The 22455-nt window shown below is 33.2% G+C and overlaps 2 protein-coding genes across 2 annotated transcripts; one reads left to right on the top strand and one right to left on the bottom strand.

Moving 5' to 3' along the window:
• The first annotated feature begins 20 nt into the window (after window positions 1-20).
• On the top strand, window positions 21-4960 carry LOC106721044 (UPF0047 protein YjbQ). The gene is made up of 4 exons (XM_014515907.2): window positions 21-370; window positions 553-689; window positions 1863-1991; window positions 2235-4960. Exons 1-4 carry the CDS (start codon window positions 214-216, stop codon window positions 2307-2309), a joined length of 498 nt encoding a protein of 165 aa, XP_014371393.1. The 5' UTR covers window positions 21-213; the 3' UTR covers window positions 2310-4960.
• Window positions 4961-6311: 1351 nt separating this feature from the next.
• On the bottom strand, window positions 6312-21556 carry LOC106721023 (MAR-binding filament-like protein 1-1). Its single transcript, XM_014515853.2, has 12 exons — window positions 21405-21556; window positions 15144-15211; window positions 12659-12878; window positions 12184-12429; window positions 11471-11675; window positions 10552-10719; window positions 10146-10297; window positions 8799-8959; window positions 8011-8167; window positions 7332-7391; window positions 7085-7250; window positions 6312-6491 (listed from the first exon to the last, which is right to left on the bottom strand). Exons 1-12 carry the CDS (start codon window positions 21414-21416, stop codon window positions 6439-6441), a joined length of 1668 nt encoding a protein of 555 aa, XP_014371339.2. The 5' UTR covers window positions 21417-21556; the 3' UTR covers window positions 6312-6438.
• Window positions 21557-22455: the final 899 nt, after the last annotated feature.

Raw genomic sequence — 22455 nt, 5'->3', positions numbered from 1 at the left:
TTTCATTTGAACTGAAGACTGTTTCATCTTCCCGCAGAAAATAGGGTGTCGAATCTGTCTTATAACCTCCGTTATATTTATTACTATTTAAAGATCGAAGATGTATTTCTTATGATAATTGTGATTTTATTTGTGCAAAGGTTGTTCTAAGTGATGTTGTGTAAGATCAGCCGTGTTCTTGCGGTCGTTCTGTAGCATTTTTAAAAATTAAACATGGCCTCGAACCGTGGAATTCAGATTGGATCCGCGTGGTTTCAACGGAAGCTAAACTTGAGACCGCAACACCGAGGCGTGCACCTTGTTACCGAGGAAATCCTCAAGCAGGTGCCCGAACTGTCTCAGTTTGCGGTTGGTCTCTGCCATATCCAAAGTGAGTATTAGCGAAGACAGCGTACTTGCCGCCGATCTGCATCCCCTCCCACAGTTACACTAATAGTTTGTGAATTTAACGATGTGTTTATTATAACGTAGATTATCAAACATGTCGACACTCTATTCCATTATTTATCGTGAATTATCAACTAGCTGATCGTCAATTTTGACAATTTTCAGTAATGCATACTTCAGCAAGTTTGGCACTCAATGAAAGTTGGGATCCTGATGTTAGAGACGACATGGAGATGATGCTTAACAAAATAGTACCAGAAGGCCTTCCTTATCGACATTCTTGTGAAGGACCTGATGATATGGTAAGTTTCTAATAAATAGTTTTTTTATATTATCCTATTTACTTCAGGATTATGAATTTGGAATGTGTTTCATCAATTTGTTTTTATGTTTGTCAACAATTCTAATTGGAAAAATACTGAAGTTTTCTTATAATTTGATAGTTAAAATAAAATATATATATAAATTATATATCTTAAATTAAAAATACCTTTATTATCATTATAATGTTTCTATATATTGATAATTATTGATATTGTCCTCATTCAAATGACCTCTGTTTGTTATCAGAGGAATACTAATCAGTGAAGAAATTAATCACATTTACTGTTGTGAAGGTCACATATCAACTTAATAATTTTATTATAGAAACTATTTTCTATATTACATTGTAATCAAATGATGGAAAACAATAATGTACCTAGTTAATAATAGTTCCATACATACATCATTTGGTACATCAATATATCTTACGAATATTATAAATGCGAATGTTTGGATAGATGGATGGATTAATGTTTGTTTGAAGGTATCTTCAGAATGCCTTAACCAATCTTGATAAAATTTGGCATAGATGTAGATGATAGTCTGGAAGAACACATAGGCTTATTATGTTTTTTTTTAAATTCCATATGGACGGAGTCGCCGGCAACAGTTAGTTCATTATAATAATTAATTGAAACTTTTGACATATCTTATAAGTGTGTAAATGAAAGGAAGTAATCTAGAACTGAGATTTTTTTGTAATCAGGTCACCTATACTGTTTTAATATAGCAGCCTAAATATCACACACATGCTCAAACAGTGTAACAACTCAAATAAATTAAAATATAATTCAATATAAAAAATCATTCTTACTCACTGAAGAATGTTTTGTTCTAAATTTTTTATTTTTTTTAGTTACGGTCTGAAAAGTTAAAATATTGCATGGGTTCAATTTACAATGCATTTAACTCTTTTTTATTCAAGGGATATGTGATATTTATCTCTTATTTCAAGACTTATAAGACAATACAAATTAATATTTGAATGTGTTTAACCACAGTTTAAATTAATTCGGGCTGAGCAGTCTTAAAAGGATGATTTTGTTTCATTGAGCGATTAACTTTTTACATGTCGTTATAAAATGTTACAGATTAGACAAATATTTAGATATTAGATAAACTAAGATTAATTTTACATGTTTTATCAACAGCCAGCACATGTGAAAGCATGTTTCTTAGGATCATCTCTAACTATCCCAATCACAGATGGCAAGTTAAATCTTGGAACATGGCAAGGAGTTTGGTTATGTGAACATCGGAATCACGCTGGCAGCCGAAAGGTAAATATATTATGTTTACATTTGTCTATGAATTTTTAATGTTTGAAACAATAATAGGAAGAAGTTTCTTACCACATTTGCAGTTAAATTAAATCAAAAAATGGTGAGAGTTCTATACATAGCCGAACATTTAATATTATATTCATAAAATATTCAACAATTATTGTTTCTTTGATGAACAGCTCTTTGGGTGTTGTGTTATAAATGTTTAAGTATAAGAAACAATTTGTTGTCCTTCTGCAGGTTGTGGTAACCTTGTCTGGTTGTCCGCGCGACTCCCCACTGTCGCCGGTGTCCGCCGCCTCTTGCTCCAGTTAGGAAAGGGGGGGGGGCGCGACCCCCCACACGCACTCCCACTCGCGCCCCTCCTCCAAGAGCACGCGGAGGTAAACCCCGCGTAACACCTTTTATATCCCACACATAAATTAGATGATAGTCCTTATTCTTACCTTAAAATGACAATATGTACATAAGATAAATATTATGTAACGCTTTGCATGGCAGTTTGCATGGGCCTCTTCCTTCATCTTTGCTTTAATGGTCAACATATTTTTGTTTTCTCCGATGCATTGTAATCCTTAACAACCCCTTATATATTTGAACTTATGATTGCAAAACTACAATCCCAATGTAGTACTATTCCGCCTCACTGTCAAATTGCCATGCAATGTATAAAGCCCTATTAATATTACGTTCACTTAACATGAGCTGAACCCGTTGAATTTGTACATAATTATAATGTACGACAATTTTAAAGTATACATGAAGTAATTAAATTGTTGTTTTGTTATTGCAACTTGTCAATAATGTACATAGATCACGCGTGGGCATTGTAACATTAACGCTTTGTAGGTTCGGTTGTTAAACGGGTCGATGTGACAGTTATTTTTGAACATAAATAAGTGCAATGTGTTTGTATGGTGGTTAGAATGAGTTAATTTGTATGAATTGTCTATTTTCACTATGCACTTGTTTAAATTTTCAAAAAGCCCTCCGGGGAGGTACACTATGTTTTTTTATCAAAACACAACATAACACTATTTACATCTGACACTGATTTTACACAAACTTTGTCTGTAATGGCACTGGTTAACTGTTCATGTAAGTTTATAAGGTGCATATAAATAGGCAATTAGTTAAGTGCATCTAAAAACCATTCTTTCTTCATGTTAAGGTTAGATATTATAGAACATGAAACATGTCCATAGCTTTAAATGTGTCGCACTCGTTGTATCAACGGGTCATCTACATGATGAGAGCGAGGGAAAATCACCAATTAGTATATAGTAGTAATATCATTACTTATAAGGTCATTTAAGTGCCTCGATTCCTTTGGGGTGGTCATGTGTTCATTTGCAGACATGTTTCATGCATTTTGGATATTTTGGAAGTTGAATTGATGGACTGATTCCTTTCAGTATACATATATATGTGCATATAAATGAAATCATTGCATATTGGAACATTTTAAATTGTTATGTTCAGAAATCATCATTTAATGGTTTAATGGTATCAATCATGTCTATGTTTAACAATGTCAGTTGTTTTTTGTTGCATATTTGAAAGCATATATATGTATAGTTGTACGTCTTCCTACGTAAGTTCATCAAATAAGATCCAGATTAGTGTAATTATGGAGATAAAGTTACTGAAATATGTGAACGGTATTAGGGTATGGCAACACCTCTATATCCGGCCACAATATAATTTAGGCTGTAACAATATTATGATAGGAAGCTTCAGTACCAAGTCTTTGGTGGCTTAGAGGAGTATAGGTGTTAATATAGAAGTGTAAAATGGATTAACCAATAGCAAGTGTCGTTTTTATATGAATCAAAGTGTAGAATATTTCATCGTGATGTTTATTACTGAGTCATTAATATGTCGGAAAAATCACTCTATTTTATATTATGATCGATATTTTCTTTTGTCTTGAAATTACGTTGGCAAGAGCTTTATACTAAAATGAGATAGTTGTTATTCTTCTATCCGTATTGGTGTTAAGCTATGTATTTATAATTTAAATTTAATTTTGAAATTATGAATCCATCTTCATCGCTTGTATTGCACAATGTAACTGGGGAAATAGTTAGGTTTTAAAGAAATATAAATAGTCTAATATGGGTTAGGAGGTTCATAGCATTGTCTGTGGGAGTGACTGGTACCTCTTGATTTGCCCGTCCGGGGCACAATTTATACACGCACAAAGAGGACAGGCCGCAGACGTGTAATTATTCTTTTGATACCGCATTGTACAAAGAGTAGATGACACAGACATGATTCGTTTTCCCGCCGACTACTTTAATCTTTGTCCATATTCATATTAGAACTCTTTTTGTTTTTTTTGTATACACAATGTCAGATTAAATTTCTATAAACATATCTAGTTTGCATCAACAATATATTTGATATATATCTATGTATGCTTATCTATACAAGTTTGTAATTAAGCACAAATTACCAATTAATTTTTCACTTAGATTGCCTTGGTAATATTTCACATTTTGTCTTTTGGATAGGATTTTTGAATGAGGGTTCGGGGCTGGTTTGATAAGTGCTTTTTAACAATATTTAAGGTTTGTATATATTTTTTGCAATAAAATAACATATATTCATGTAAATAATATTTATTCATGTATAAAAGATGTTGAGTGCTATTTGTATGTGGGTGTAGTAATGCCACTGCCATAAACAAATTTGCCTCTTTACAGATTATATTGGGTATGAATATTATTTTGGCATGTTATTGTCAATTCTATGTTTTTTTTTATTAAGTCACTAATTTATAAATATATATGTAGGTATAAGTAAATAGTAATTTTTCCAAAGTGAAATGGCTGTAGCGACTGGTTCGCTTAGATTTATCTTACATTCCTTTTTATACATACATATATCCATACATTCCTTAGTGTCCACGGGCATTGTTAATTTTTAGTTTGGCAAAATTATAGAATACAATCATATTTATTTACCGTAAAATATTAAGAAAAAAATTTTCCAATTTTTTTTTGTTCGAAATATTAATCTTTCGTATTAGTAATGCATTTAAATTATTGACTTTAAAAATGTTTAGTATCAATCTATGTTTCTAATTTCTTAGTGGAGAATACAATAAAGCTTCCGCAATATTAGGACATTTTTTTCTATATTTCAAGGTTATTTTTTTATATCTGTGGAGGCTTGAATAGATTTACTTTCTCGAAGCAATAATTATTTAGCCTGTGAATACTAAGTACTGGCCCATTTTAGGCTGTTTTATAACAACGAATGTGTCTAGAAATTAACCTTTAAGTCAAAGTTTTCAACAAAATGTCATGTTTTTAGATGTTGTACAACCTTAACCTATGTACGATTTGGGATGGTCTTTTATTTTGTTTTAAGTTGAAATTTTCGAACCATAATCAACATACGTCTTTTTTTCATTAAAAAAACACCAATATACTTGAACTACCGAATTTTTTGGTAGCTTAAGTAAGTGTGATACATTTTTTATAGAATAATTGCATATAGATAAATTTTACGAAACACTGGATATCAAATTTATTATAAGTATAGCACATACTGCACCTATTTTTAATTAATTATTTATTATAAAATTACTCTGGAAATGTCTGAATACATCAATCTTGTGAATAATTTTAATTCAGTTTCCTATTAAAGAATTCATTTTTTTTTTAAATCAAAAACTTTAATGTGGTTGTAATAATTGTATTGTTTTTGAAAATACTTTCTAATTTTCTATATTTAATTATAAAAAAACTGAAATTTTAACTAATAATAATTGCTGTTTTTTTAAAAAATATACAGAATACATACAGGATTCAATACTATGCAACTTACTTTTTTTTTGAAACGGTTATTCTTTATGTCGATTAAATAAGAATAAGTTTAGAAGCAATGTTATATTAATAAAATATTTTCTGTATTGAAAATTAGTGAAATGCTAACAAAAAACTGTACGTGCACGAATTTTAATGTAATAATAATTTATCAACGGTAAGAAAATTGTTTTATTAATTTGCACATAGGAAATTGAGGTTGTAAAACAGGTTTAAATAAAATAACCAATATGTGAGACAAATAATTTGTGTGTAATTGTTTAAGAACAATAAAAAAAATGTGGTATCATTGTATGATTGTACAGAATATAAAATTCAAACCATGTCATGTTCTCTATCAGTTGTCAACTTGTCAGTTTGACAGATCCGTATGAAGTGACAGCTGGATGTCAAAGTAAAAATTCAAATGTATAATATAACTTGTACAATATAAAATATTATAGATCCCACGATTATAAAAGAGAATTAAATATTTGCAAAAGTTGTTGTAAAGTTTTATTTTACTGTTCTCACCTCATCCTAAATCAGTCAATACAAAGTAAGACCACTTTGCACTTAAAGTTACACTGTTAATTAGGTCTACATTATTTGGTACAATTTATGTTGCATCAGTTGGTCCCTTTCTCCTCGCTGTCGATATCATGAGGGCCCGCGCTGTTACCTGCAAGAGAAATATCATTACCAACATAGCTCAATTTCATTACCCGTTATCGACACTGATCATATTTAAGAAATAAAAACAACACAAATCAATATCGTAAGATTATCCTAAAAAATTGTAATTGCGAATGTCTATGGACAGCGGTCGCTTCGCCATTTCGGCGAATTCATGTGGCCGCTTGCTCGTTTGCCACCTTGTAATATAAAAAAATTGCTTGTAACAATAGTTTTATTCACTTCATTCTAAATTACCTGTTTTTTCCCAGTTAATTACCAAATAAATGACCCAAATGAAAGTTATGTAACTACCCCCAAAATTTGACGTCAAGCTAGATAATGTGCGATTTGGTTAAGAAACATCTGAAGATATTGACAAATAAAATTCCACTAATTAATAATTTTTACCTAAATACATTTATTTAATTCCATCAATTTGTTTAAAATTAATTTGATAATATCTGAAATAAAGAATGATTGCCAAGTTCTTGTTACATCTGTATTGTGTATTATTTCTTTGAAATAACTTACTAGATTGACTAGTTCGGTTCAGGTGTTGTACAAATTACTTTTATTTGAGTAATCATTAAGTCTTACCGTTTATTTTGGATTGAACAGTGAGTAGGTTGGACTTTGCTTTATCGAGCGCCTCCCCCAGGCCGGTCTTAATCTGACTAAACTCTTGTGTCACGAGGGACAGTCTTCCAAGTAAATAATTCAAGTTATCGTCAACTTCCGCCATGCGTGTCGTGATCAGAGTCACCTGGGAATAGAAACGATTAAATTAATTAGTTTCAGTTACAACTGTATTTACATTGCTATAAGAGTCAATTTCCAAACTTACTTTTTCCTTCATGCTCTGCATAGTCGCGGCGCTGCCGTTCACGTATTGTTCCGTCTGTCCCTGCAAATGTATACGGAGTAAATTAGCATTTGATGTGTGATAGGGTTTTTAATTACATTACAATACTTGAAATAGCACGAGAGCACGAGAAAACGCCACGTTAAAGCGCGTTATAAAGAAAATAATCACTTAAATGAACTACATTGTACCGAGAATGTTTTGATACTTTACGTGGGTAATGCTATTCCCTGTGGAAATAATTATTGTCCATGTAACTTTAAATATTTGATATTTTAACGTTCCTGTTTGCTAACTCACCCTGTAGAGTAGATAAAGGCAGTCCTAGTTTCATTTTAATTGAATGTTTAATGATTTTGAAAATATGTAAGCAACCTATAAAACACAATTGAGGATGTACCTATATATAAAAAAAAAATTGAATTGTACACAACGTTATATATTTTATTTATTTGAGAGCTATGACGTTACTATATGACGTGGTTTGCACATTCTAATTGTTAAATACATTATACCTCGTAGCAAGAAAAAAACGCATATCGTTTGCATTCTTTATATAATAGCGGTCACTACACAAGCAACATCAAGTGACATAACGCCAGCTCGTTTGCAACTCTGTACTTTTAAAATAAGCTTGCAATTGGTATAAAAATGATCTGACCGTAAGTTTATCTAGCGAGGCCTTGCTGGCAGAGAGTTGCTGGTACATGCTGCCGATCTGCCGCCACACCTGCGTCATCTCTGACTCGATCTTAGCCGTTAAAGACATCATCGCGTTCATCTGACTGTTAACTATAGATGTTTCAGTCGCGTTGATGCTGTACAACAAAGAACAAGTATTTTTAATGTATGTTGACATTTCTGAAACATTCCAATGAAAACATCTTAGTTTGTTTCAAAGAGTATGTTTTAAAATTGTTCATATAAGATTTCTTTCCAATTCAATTATTTCCCATTCGCCCACTAATGAGACTGACATCAAATTTAAAAGTTAAATTGTTTTATTAGCCTTAATTCAAATTGACAGTTCGTGCCCCGCAACAAATTGTAGAGCCCTTACAAATCACTATTAAAAAAGTAGGTTAATCGTTTCTGGGATCGTATTTTTCAATATAGTCAATAACGGCTTCGGGCACTTAATTTATTAATTTAAGTACAAACTGATTTATTAACAGTTGGTTATTAAATTTGTCATAATAAAGGCTAGTTCAAGCAATCTATAAAACAAAAATCAAAATTATAATGACGTTTTAGTGCCGTACGTTAATGTTTTCTGAAAATTGTAATTAGTTTTTACAAGAGCTCATCAAATAAGGTTATGTAAAGATTTTCTTAACTCCCCTTTCACTCTCCCATATTTGAATATGCGTAAACCTTATTTTGCTTTCTTTTTGAAAATGTCACCGGTGTTGACTTTTATATGGCTATGATTGTTATCTATTATCTGACCTGTTGACGAGCGTGTTGTTGAGATGCATGGTCTGCGCTTTGACCAGTTCTCTCATCTCGAGCAGTATCTGGTGCATGCCGTGGTCGATGCGCTTCTTGTTGGCGATCACGTTGTCCGCCGTCTGCAGCATCACGTGCTCGTTCTTTGATAGAGCTTGCACCTGGTGGAACATCATCATCATCAGCTCACTATACTTCCTCACTGAGGGGCTCAGAGCCTACCTTAAGTTAGGGGTGACTTAGTGGTGGAACATATAAAGAAAAAAAATCTGTAACTCTAAGAACTGCCGGAAACTTACTACATAGATGATACGAGAGCGGGCGGTACTACAAAAGGCAGAGTTACACGTGTGTTAGTTAAATTTGACTGTCAACTATAAAAAAAATCTAGCATTTCTAAGAAACAAGTCGGAAATTTGAATAGATGATAGTCATCTTAAGCTTAAGCATTAATCTTATCTATATATATAAAAGAAAGTCGTATTAGTTACACTATTTATAACTCAAGAACGGCTGAATCGATTTGACTGAAAATTGGTGGGCAGGTAGCTTAGAGCCAGGAAACGGACATAGGATAATTTTTACCCCGTTTTCTATTTTTTATTCCGCGCGGACGGAGTCGTGGGTAAAAGCTGGTTGTAGAATAAAAGGAATATCCTGTTAATTTATATTAAATTAACAGGATATTCCTTTTATTAAAAAAAATCGCTTTATAATGCTAGGTATTAGTAATAAGTAAATGTTATTTGTTTGTATAATGCTCAGTTTTGTCAACAGCAACCTGTTGTTCGCCTATTTCTGCGCAATTTTATAGTTTTTGCGTAAACATTACTCAGTCATTTGAATAGTTCGATTGATAGTAATAAAGATTACGCGTAAACTGGGGAAAGTATTGAATGAAGTTTTACGAGACATGAAATACAGTGCAGAAGAATAGGGCTTAGAACGACTGAAAAAAATACGCACATAAAAATAATGACTAATGCGAATGAACTGTGTTACGAAAAGAATAAAAACAAGTTATAAATGTTACTGATTTACCAGTAAATGTTAACGTTGAGATAGATGGATGTTTGTTAGAATTTGTCTCCGGAACGGCTCAACGGATCTTGACGAAATTTGGCACAGATGTAGAACATAGTCTGAAATATAGAACATCGGCTACTAATTAAGTTTTTTTTTATTTCCACAGACAGAGTCGCGGGAGGCAGTACTTTATATATCGCAATAGATTTCTAGCCTATAGATACACAGGCCTCTTGTGACCTTTTGCTGGGATAAATTTCTCAGCGTTGCCATTTAAAATACAAAATGAGTTCAAAAATTGATTCTTGATGATGGTGTTACCTCCTTGAGCAGTGTGGCGTAGCTCCGCGAGATGTCGTTGTAAGCGCGCTCACTCATCGTGTTGCTCTGCGTGAGGCTGTTCTGGATGTCGCCGTTCGTTGTCGCCAAACGGTCGCTCATTTCTCGCAGCTTCGTAGATATCTTCTCAACAGCTGCGAAAGAAAAAGACAGGATCATTTTATAGCTTTGCAACTTAAGTCAAGCGACAAACTAGAATTCTGTGCTATAATGTGGAGGACATTTCAAAATTTCTGATACAACGATTTTCTAAAATGTACACTGCTGGAGACAATAAACGTTCACGTACTAACTTAGGGCCGTGTAATGATTACTTATGGTGCTAATTTATTGTACGATATTCGATCGTAGGTGGGAAGCGAATTAAATTCTTTGATTATGTGCTTACTGTTATCGCTGTCATCGGTGATGTTGTGTCGAATGCTCTCGATGCTCTCCAGAGTGATGTTGAGAGCAAGCTGCGTGTCAGAGCGCCGCGGCAGCTCCTTCCACGTGCTCTCCGCATCCGATAACAGTTGCTGGATCTTCTTTATCTCCGCTTCCTGACGCTCCATTACTACGAGTACATGGCAAATGTGACAAATTTATTGAAAGTAATGTTCGCTAATTAAAAAATTTATGTATGTTACTCCCGTACACATAAGCTACTTTTAACTCAAGGTCGTAATCGGAGGATAGTCAGAGACCACGGATCTCCATTTGGCGCGGACACATTTCTCTCGCTTCTTCTACATTCATACATCTACTCATTAATGAACGTCGTTTTCGGGTCTACGTCGGTTTTCCATTAAAAGTCCGTTCAAATTCAGTCTTGTCATTTCGGAGATTACACGGAACAAACACGGACTTGCACACAGACAGGCAAAAAAATGGTTTTTCGTTATAAGTGACGTAAATACATTATGTACACGAAATGATATTGTTCGTAGCATAAGAAAAGCGGATTAAGTTATATCTCCTCAAGTCATATTCCTCACATCATTTCTAATGGTTGTGAACACCCCCCTTTATCTTATTTATTGTAGTGTTCGTAAATTTCACTGCATTTTACTTAATTTTTTCGATTTATAATTTTTCTTCAAATGCGATTGTTATTGTTTTCCTCGTCAATCTCGTCCTGTGTTTATTTTTCACTCCATTAATATATTAAAAAAATCGGTCGATTGTTTTCTATGTTTATATTAAGAAGTTGTTGTTTTACCTTTTATGAATAGATATGTGACGTACCCACAGAACAACGACCGTGGCTTCGTATCGTGGCACCTTTATAAGGGCACACATATAGACATAATGGTCTTTGTACGTACCGCTGGTCATCTTGTTGTGCCAGGCGTCATCCGCGAGCGCGACTTCGTTGAGGGGCACGAAGTCCGTCATCACCTTGCTGGCGGTGCCGTTGTACTCGTTTAGTTTCAGCTCGTACTTGTTGAGCAACTTCTCCGCCTCAGAGATGTGGCGCTCGAAGGGATTTGATGCGGACGCTATGCTCGAGCACATCAGTTGCAATGATTCCTGTATATCGGATGGACAGTTAAAACTGAACGTGTGATGCAGGCTTAATATATTAATTAGGATCATTTCGCTTTTGTTATTTGATACAATGTTATTGAAATATTATTAAATTCAGCATGTGTACAATATTACGACAATGAAATAATGTAAACCTGCAAACAATTCATATTTGTACACAGTAACATTGTTTTGCTCTAGCAGGGTCAAAATGTTAAGATAAGAATTTTAGGAAGGAAAAATACGTTAATGTTTACATTGTTAACATGATCAATATTACATGTCAATATATTTATTCGATTGCTAAATAATACGCAAAATACTTTATAGAAAAACAGCCAAGATATGTTTGAAGCAAGTAAATGTAAGCAGGAAAATTTTAAACTGAGCAATAAATATATTTGTTGGAGATTCTAAATTTTACTTATTTTCTTTACAGAAATAAATTGACAACCATCTCGTTTTTTGTAAGTTTACGGTTATAAAGTTAGTTGATAAATTTAAAACTCACCTTGGTCAAACTGTTCTTAAGTTCTTCCATTTCGTTTTGAATGGCGTCTAGTTTCTGGTCAGTGCCGTCAAGTCTTGTGGCGAGCGAGTCCTCTTTGGTAGTCAAATTGTCCTCCACCTCAGCAGGCGCGGTCTCGTGTTGAGTTTTAATGGTCTTCACCGTTTCCGTTAGTGCTTGGATCGACTTCTTTATTTCTTCCAGAGTATCCTCTGTCTTTTTACGCTGTTCTTTTTCTCTCTCTTCTTTCTGATTTGAAAGTTAAACAAATTTATTTTTAATTAGAGTTTTTTACATTTAAAGCTATATTGTGAACGTGATCATGTAATTGCAATGGTGTAACTACACTCTACTACTTTAGAAAAGGTCTCTCGATAGAAAAATATATAACTTGAATCGTAATTTAATATATACAAGAAAATTACTTCTTCAATTTGATTTTTTATTTAACTGGATAATTTAAAAAAAAGTGACAAACCTGGAACAATATCGTTTCAACATTGGATAATCTCTCATCTAATCTAGAGACGATTCCCTTCATGGGCTCTAGGGCTCGATGCCGCTTTTCCAAACCGGCTACCATCTTCTTCAGCTGTTCTCCAAACGTCCGCTCTCTGAACTCGTGTCGCTCCAGCTTGTCCTCAGATACCCGGAACATGTGGATTAGGGATAGCATCGCGTCTCGTATATCTTCAGTACTATATATAGAAGGAATAATATAATAAGTATAATAAATAGAAAGAAACTGAAAGCTTCTGCTATATAACTGAATGATATGCTAGAACTTTAGAACAAAGTGTAGTGCAAATAATAGAATAAATTTGAATTGCACTTGTAACTTTTTATTTAGTTAATTTTATATGTATAATGAAAGTTAGATATGGGTTCTGATCACTTAAAATAATGTGAGCTGCTTGCTCGTTCGCTTCCTATTATTATAAAAAAGTCGTTATGTTCAGCAGAAAAAGTTGCAAATAGAAAATCTTTGCATGATTTATGAGTTAATAACATGTAAGCGCTTTTCTACTAACGGGACTTCCTTATCAGCCCTTTTCCAAGTCCACTAACTATATTAAGTTTGACTAAATCTGTACGGTTTTAAATATTAGTTACTACGCCATGTATTGTACGGTAAACGCAGTACCTTAAAAGAGGTTCGTTTTGTTTCTTATTCAAATGTATGTGAAGTGAGGGCCGTGACCTGTATGACTCTTGTACAAAACATGTTACTACATCGTGTCATAAAACAAAAATCCTTTGCCGCGCGTTTTTCCTAAGTTCAGTTTGGTTGTTTTTAAATTTATCGTATAAACATCAGAATATGGTACGATTTCACGAATAGACGTATGTCGTTCTTTATTTCTTGATTGGGTTTGATTGGATTTTCGTAAATAGACTGAAAAATATTGTCAAAAACCATATTACGATAGAAAAGAAACAAAACATCTACAATACAGCTACAATAGAGCAGTGTTATTGAATTGGGCGAAGTCAAAAAGTTGAATTGTGTGTTTTTATTTTTAATTTTAAGTAGCTGTTACTGTTCGAATACTTTGTACAGTAGGGTAGCTACTGTGGCCATGGACCACTAGTATTTATTCGAGATATAATTATGAATCAATAGAATACTTATGCAATGAAGTACTTACATGTTACACAAGCGCCCTAAGTTTTAAACAATGAGCCGAACGCGGGGAGAAAGGTGACGTTACGCAAGAGTAACCGTTAAATGGTACAAAATGAATTTGATCTAACACATCACCAAACATCTTATGCAATGGCTGTCGAAAATAAAAACAAGAGAGATACATCGCCCTACCGTGTATTTATAAATTAGTTCGCGGCTCGAAGTAAATCGTGGTATTGATTTCTAACAAGACGTTTAAATAGACACTGTGTTAACTTATACGTTATTACTTATATTTTTCATGTAAACACATTTTTCTTATATAATATTTATTCATTTAGATGAAGAAGAAGAGAGAGCGGAATACATTTCACTTAAATATGGTCATCGAATGAAGTCTATAGTTTATTGTTTTATATTTATAAATACTTTTGTGATGCCGCCAAATGCTCAATCAAGATATGTCAACTTGCTATTGTATTGTTGTAAATACGATAAATACCATTTTTAAATAATAGTACGTTAAATAATTATAACTTATTAGTAATTGTTAATATATGTACGTAAAAATTGTTCGAAATAAGACGCTGGTAACATCAAGAAATGTTCTACCTTTTGCAGATAAAATTCAGCCTCTTCAATTATTTTAATAATAAAGTTAAGACCATAGATAAGATTTGATTTTTTAAATCATATGTGCAGAGGTTCGAAATTGATCTGCAAAATGTTGAAATTGATCTGTAAAAACTGGTATTTTAAAACCCCATACAGCATTCAGCTATAATTAGATGCACACGGATGTAAGGTATGTTTGACCACACGGATTTCGTTACACGTTCATGAGAGAGAGTTTGATATTTTTTATTACATTTTTCCTTTAACACTGGATCGTTAAAGATGTAATCAAAATTTTTATGCCTACGCAGTAATAAAATCTCTCATAAAAAGATCAATGGTTTACATTTAAATAATCCATCCGAGTTTCTTACGTAGATGTAACCGCAAAGAAGAGAAATGTACGGATGTTGGTACGTATGTTATCGGTATACATTAGCCGTTCAATGGAGATTTATTACATTCTATTAACCAATGATTTAGAGGGAGATAAAATAGTTTGTAAAGTTATTTATTGCTTACTACCGCTCCCTGATGGAAGTCAGTCCACTTAGGGTCGCAGCATCCGTTTGCTATGATGCTATTTTGATATTCTAGGTGTTGCCCGCGACTAAGTCCGCTTTTGATGATTTTCGTCAGTTATTCGTCCCTTTTGGGGTTGACCTCTTCGTTATATATGTATGACACTTAATTAAGTAATAATATAGCAAAATATACTTACGTGACATTCCGACATCGCGCCGGCGGACTGCACACAAGCAGTATAGCCGCAACGCACCACCATAACCTCTGGAAAGATACTAAAATGTATAGTCTGATCAGGAAAGTAGTAAACCAGTTATGAGAGTATTTTATATTGCATCAGTTTACAATCTACATAAATATACGTAATATTTATTAAAATCTAATACAATAACAGTACTTAATTAATTCAGTTCAAACTTGTTCTCTGGTAAAATGCGACAAAAATCGTCTTCATACTTCTTAATCGATTTTCACCACTATTAATTGTTTTTTGTATATACTCTTATACAATATTTACGATTGTATCTTTGTTCTTGGATTATTTAGATAGATGTCTACAAGTGTGCATAAATAATAAACAGCTAATGTTAGTGTCCAGGGGGAACTAGATAAGCGGGTCGGGTTATCGCTTGATCCCACCTCTAATCACTCAATGTTACGATTCCATTCAATAACGACGCAAACTTTTAATAACTGTTATACGTTGAAGTGATTTATTATTATTTTTTACACTTATAAACAAATGAAGAGCGATCAAGTTCTTTTACAGTGTGATTAAACCCTAGTGTCATACAAAATTATATTGACATCAAAAGATAAGATTCAATATAAGTTAAACAACTGTATGGAAACATGTTTCAGCCGTGGGAACCTGCGTTTAAACACATACAGTACAACAAAAATCTTTTAAACACAACTTCCAATGTCCATTCCATATACCTAATCTGTTTTGTTGGACATAAATCATTTATAATTAACTATAAAATTTGATATAACACGTCCGGTTGTTTTATTATGGACACCATGTTAACTGTCAAGAAGTGTTAGTAGCTGGGTGTCGTGGCTGTCGCGGAGAGCCGAGAGACAGCTTCTAAAAATAATTTGTCAGTTTAAACTACATGTTCATCATGCGCTCCCGTTTAATTTAACCAAAGAGCACCTGCTAGAGGAAAATGGAAACTATCTAAAGGTACTTGGAATCACTATAGCTTGTCTGTGTGCTGTTTATTTTGTTACATCTACCTTCTTGTTAGTTACTTTATATTATTATTTTTCTAAACACATACTTGAGTTAGTCTAAAAGTGTATATTGATATTTTAATTATTACCAGGAAGTACACATCAAGTTAATATTAAATGTCTTATTTTATGTTTCAGTCGTTCCACGTCCTCTGCTAGTGGTAGACTTCGAAATCTCAAGACACGTCTCTTGATATCCTCATGTGCTGAGCTTTCACAAACCGACAAAATTGTTAGTGCATTATACAGTTACGAGAAAATATCTTACTAATATTATAAATGCGAATGTTTGTTTGAAGGTATCTCCGGAACGGCAAAATTACGTAACATAGTTATCGTAAAGGATGACATTGAACAAAGTACTGTATATTTCAATCAGTCACAATCGTTGAACAACCTAAGATTTTTAATCACTGTAGATCACTGTTTGTGGGAACGTAGACAAGAATTTAATACAAAAAGTAGACAACGCAATAGTAGTTAAAGTGTCTGGAGAAAAGTCCAAAAACCAATAGTACATATAGTACAAGACTCATGTTTACTTACTCCCAATTTATGGTTCAATTTAATTACCGCCAAAAAAGTTTTACTTATTTAAAGAAGAATAATGTAATTATCTTTAAGAATTCATTGTCTTTCGTCTTGATAATGTTTTATAGAAAGCTGTGTAACATTAATATTTTACGACTTCGTAGCTAATAAACACAAGTACCACCTTGTTACACTCTCTATTTCGTAGTAACAGTTTTACGAGCAGTAAATTGAAAAGTGCCGTATCCCCGAAGTCGTGGTTAACGCATGTATTAATAACTTAGTGGTTACAGCGACACCAGATCGTCGTTAAAGCTATAAAGTTAGATTTATAGTACTACATTAACTGGTATTAAAAGATGAATAAACATTGAAAATTTTAGATAAAAATGCCGTGCTTTTCATCTCCTATGTGATCATGTTGTTATAATATTGCTTCTGCCCGTTTCTACGGAAAGTTACAATTTGAAATAAGTTCTATTTATTTAGGATGTTTCGTAGTTGGCCGGAGCTTTTTAAACCTGATAAGATCTTCAAATTATCTGCTCACAAAAATGGTACAAGCATATTTAGCTTCACAAATACAGGCTTTGTTGAAGTCAGAAATGTGACACCTTATTATTACCCAAGAAATGACTATGGTTTAATAGGAAAAAATAATATTTTTTATACTTAGGCAAAATCAATTGTTGCACGTTTTACTATTATACCTAGTCTTTACCTAAACGTTTTAATCTAGGTTGCTTGGGTACGAGGAAATTATGCACTATGGTACTAAATAATGAATAAATTTTATTTCATATCGTCTTTTGTACGGCTTTTGTTAATTTGGACCACTATGTAGGCTGCGCTTTTCATATCAATAAATAAACGAGCAGTGTAACGGAGTTTTTTTTGGAAATTTCGCGTCTGTAGTTTTTCGTTGGTTTCGGTAAGCCCTGTCATTATCTTGGACAAAACAGAGACAACGGGGATTTTAGTCTAACAAACTCACAGTTATTGATATTATTAGACTATCAATACGCGTTACTGGTAAACTGTAAATAATATACATCTCATTTTCTTTGTCATAACGAAAATTTATCAGTATATATTACATATTTTCTACATCCAGTTGTGGCTATGCTAGGTCACGTTGTAGAGATCGAAGTCTAATTAAAAACTCTTGTAAAAAAGTTAAGGATAGTCTACAAGCTAACAAACGAATATCATTTTTTATTGACTTACTAAACATCTTTTGATCAACAAATAATCCTACAACATTTTCTTGAAAGTTTTATTTTAATAGAACTACATATTGTTACATAAATAGAAAGAACATTATTGTGAAGTGTACCAAGTGACGTCATCTACTGAGGCTCAGATATATCTACCATAATCTGAATGCATTTACTATTAGATTGCGGGAGAGACTTGAACACATTATGACGTCATTCACCACAAGAAGGGTAGCGGTATTAATAGAAATTCGATTCATCGACCGACCAGATAGTTAAAGAGGACGCATGTACTTAACATTATCTTTGAACGAATGAATTTTCCTTCTATATGAGTCTTTAGAGGTATCATAGGCTGCTTATACGAAAGCTTTAGATTTTGGATCATAGGTAACTTCTTCAAGTAGACATATCGCATTAGTTTTTACAAACTACAATCTGGTGTCGAATATTTAACGTCTTACACGCTTCGGCAAAAATTGGGATCATATTTATATTAAAGCTTTCAAAGCGATTATTGGGTGCGGCATTTAAAAACAAATTAGAAAAAAGTGAAAACCGTATCCTAATTAAAAAGGATTAGATTAAAAATTGGAAAAAAAAGTTGCCGAGATAATCTAACCATCATTGGCCCTAGAGTTAAGATCCTTGATGGAAACAATCTAGATTATCTATAAAATATTCCTGTTCATCATAATGGCGGTTGGGTGGTGCAGTAGCGTAGTGCAATGCATAACGGAGTTTGATTATAACGGGAACACACGCTTGACCTGAGCTGGAATAAATCACTACGTATAAACTCTCCCTAGTACCGAAACAATGAATTAGACAAAATTATATAGTTAAATTCTTAAAGTGCGAGATTACAGGGGTCAGTCCATGATAATTAAACTTTGGTAACTAGTTCTCTGTACGTCGGAGAAGTTTTCTGTCCCAAAAAATAAAATCTACACCAATTGTTTGTTTGCATTGAAGTCTCCGAAACTATACTGAAACGATGTGAAAATTCTTTCACTGTTGGGAGCTATACTATCCCCGGGTGACCTATACTAAATTTATTACTAGATATTTTTTAATTCCGCGCGGAAAAAGTTGCGGAAAACTGCTAAGTAGATAGTTAAACATTGAAGGGATAAAGACTTTTTATGTTATATTGCCATTGTTAACTAGTAACGTCCAATGACTTTTTTTTTAATTTAAAAACAAAGGTGATACTAGATAACCGCAACGCTTGTAAATATGGGTCTGCGATGTTTGCAGTTGTAAAGATAAGACGGCGAGGTTGTGTTTGGTAAACAAACATGGCCAAAGTGTTACAGTTTGCACTCTACTAAGGATTTTTGTCACTCCAAATAAAAGAAAAGTAATTCTAAATAGAGGTACATCTTCATGAGCGAAATCCGTGGACGCTTACAATAAATTACAAGTACTATTAGCTTAAAGGATTCTTTGTTCGTGTGAAACTAGCAAAACGCTTCCCATTTACTATGTATTACTAAATAGCGTACATGATAAGAAACAAAGAAGTATTCATGCGCCTACGCATTTGCATTTGTTTTAGCAGTAGAAACTCACGTAATATTCATTTATGACTACACTCTATCTTTTCATCTACTTTGAGAAATTTTATCCTGTGAAGATCAGTAATATGACAACATTTTATGTACGAATAATTATTTTAGTTTATTTTACCGCAATTTTTTTTTCAAACACTTTAATGGCCTTACAGCCAGTTACTTACTAACTACTTTAAGGACTTATTTTTGTCACAATATAACAAAAAGAATGTTTGTTGTAAAATCAGTCACATACGACATTGTAGAGCGCAAATGTGCAAATTTAGACTAATATCTAAAATTATCTCCCAAAGATGACGTTAGTGACAAAGGGAAAGGAATCTGAGATCAGAATTGCTGAGTGTGGACCTTGGCCGAAATCCAGACTACTAAACTGTGTACAACTGGGCACGCCTTACGCGGAATTTACTTTGAAAATCGGCTTTGACAATGTATATTGTAGTGCTGATGTTGTTCATATAGGAAACCTGCACAGTTGAAAAATAGTCAAAAACATTTTCTTTTAGTTACACCAACAAAGCTCATAATTGCACTAAAATGAGCAAGATCTAACCGTGGACATAGCATGAATATTTTTGACAATCGCGATTGTATCGTCATCGACAATTTTTTTTTTAATTTTGAAATCTCATACAAATTTTGACGGATGACGGTACGAAGGCGCGACTGTCACAAATTTTCGTGGTAGGCCCACCGTCGTGAAATAGAGATGAAATGTGTTGTGCAGTTTGAGAGTCCGTTCTGTATTGTTTTTTGCTTCTGTGTTTACGATGGCTTAAAAAAAATTGATTTCAAACCCTTTCTTCTTTTCTCTAACTACGGCCACAAAGATAAAGGTTAGCGTTATCTTGTGGTTACATTAGAGGTTAATATACTTTGAAATTTTACGTTTTAGTCAAGTGTTAAAATATTTTTAAGTTTTTACTACATTTTAATAGTTTTTTCCACACATTGCATAAGTTTATAGGAGTTCCAGCTATGATTACTATTTCATCTGTTTATCTTACAGTAGTTAGATAATTACTATTGCGTATGTATGATACTTACACATAATTTTGTATGACGCTTGATTGCTTACTTTATTTAGTCAAATCAGCGACTTTAAATATCAGGGATTACCCTTCTATTCAGCACGAGTAATTTGATTTCTTTTTATGTTTTGTTTATTGGATTTGGGCAACAATACAAATACGATTAAGTTTCTGTATAATACTCTGTTACTCTTTGGCACATACTTACACTTTTCAAAGAATAAAAAACAAAGGCATATCGGCGACGTTCCGTTTTCCAAGAAATTAAAAAATAAAGAGTGAATTGGAGAGTCACGAAGGCGCGAAAACGGGAGGGCAGCTCGGGGCAATAAACTTTCATATCGATGGCTAGGTATTATTGATGAGACGAGAATTAATGACAACTCTAGAAATGCCTGCCCTTCGAAACTTGATTTTTTTTTAGGTCGTTACCTACACGTGCTGTATGTAAACCTTTGAAAGTGAATGGTTATTTATGTGTTAGAATGAATCTATTTGCAAATCAATGGGCTAATCTAGTAAACATTATTTCAATACGTCGATTAAGAACGATTTAAATAACAGAGTTATGCAAAATCATTTAATCGGAATGGTTGCAATAAATTACAACCATTATAAGTTGTGTGTAATGTTTATAAAATACATGAATGTTGCTAGTAAACACAGTGTGCTTATAACTATTTATTAATCAACCAATAAAATATTACATTATTAATAACATCTAAATTGTTAGTTAAATCCCGGAACAAGACTGTTTAATTGCAATTTTTTTGATTATAAACTCATATTATTATAAGCAACGTATATTAATTAAGAAAAATTAAATTTTAATGTTAATAAAGGTTGTTTAAAAATTACTTACCAAACTTTTCATGATGATGCCAGCAATTTATAAAAAACTAAAAATCACAATTTTTAAGATATCAGTTTTTTTTTTGTTATAACAAGAAGCGCGTATCACTACTACGCGCTCGCGCAGTTCGTCGCGAACTGATCGATGAACCTTTGCGGTTGCGCCGGCGCCGGTGCATGCAGGGTGAACGAATGCGTGCTTGTCTTGTAGCGCTTTTACACCACGCGACTTCTTCACGACCTCACGACAATATAACGATTTCAGGACGTTTTCACTAAAGTTATTAAAAGTATGAGTCGCTTATTAACTTATCCAAGATACTAAGTAAACATTGTAACACAACTTGACAATTAAATGTTAACACAAACTAGGTTTGCTAGTCAAGATTATCGGACTTTTCCCTTTCATGTATATATATTTCTAGACAGCTCTCAGTGCCGTCTTTAAGGCAGGGCCCGCAGGGCCCTGGCCCGAGGCCCCGAGGTAGGCAGGGGCCCCACAATTCTGAAAATTTTCAATATACAACAACAAATTTTATAACATAATAAGAAAAATATCAAATCACACACTTGGTAAAATAGAAAGAGTATAGATATAGACTAGTGTATAGATTATAATATATGGTTTTCATTCAATTTTATTTAAATTAGAATTGGTGGGGTATTAGTTTTTTAGATTCAAAAAATTTATTTATTGAACTCTCATATGTGGGGTGTTAAGAGACGGGGTTACGATTTAGCCTATTGCGTTATTGTAAACTGAAAAATGATAAAGTTAAAATTTAAGGATTTTCCATCCCTTACATAGGCCCCAGCCAGTACCTTGGCCCATAGTCTCGTTGATCCTAAAGACGGCACTGACAGCCCTCTACTCATATTACCTAGATGAGCTTTTTTTTATTGCGAACTCCGCACCTTTGCATTTTTACTAACTTTAGTTAAATATAACATATCTTGTATGTAATTCGAGGTGATAATATAATTACATATTATTGTTAAAATCTTTTCCGTCCAGTCGCGTCGTATAGTGTAAATGTTCCCTCAACAACTCTTTACCATGA

This window comes from Papilio machaon, chromosome 15 (assembly GCF_912999745.1).
Source record: "Papilio machaon chromosome 15, ilPapMach1.1, whole genome shotgun sequence".
In the NCBI taxonomy this organism is placed as follows: Eukaryota; Metazoa; Arthropoda; class Insecta; order Lepidoptera; family Papilionidae; genus Papilio; species Papilio machaon.
The sequence above is the reverse complement of the archived record's forward strand: the minus strand, read 5'-3'. Positions and strand labels throughout refer to the sequence as shown.

Bases quoted from the DNA above. Each gene is read 5' to 3' on its own strand.
- LOC106721023 (XM_014515853.2), bottom strand. The intron at 8,960-10,145 runs GTAACACCATCA...ATGTTCCACCAG, and splicing joins ACGCCACACTGCTCAAGGAG to GTGCAAGCTCTATCAAAGAA. The intron at 6,492-7,084 runs GTAAGACTTAAT...TTTCTCTTGCAG, and splicing joins TGTTCAATCCAAAATAAACG to GTAACAGCGCGGGCCCTCAT.
- LOC106721044 (XM_014515907.2), top strand. From the start codon at position 214: ATGGCCTCGAACCGTGGAATTCAGATTGGATCCGCGTGGTTTCAACGG. The intron at 371-552 runs GTGAGTATTAGC...GACAATTTTCAG, and splicing joins TGGTCTCTGCCATATCCAAA to TAATGCATACTTCAGCAAGT. The intron at 690-1,862 runs GTAAGTTTCTAA...TTTTATCAACAG, and splicing joins GTGAAGGACCTGATGATATG to CCAGCACATGTGAAAGCATG.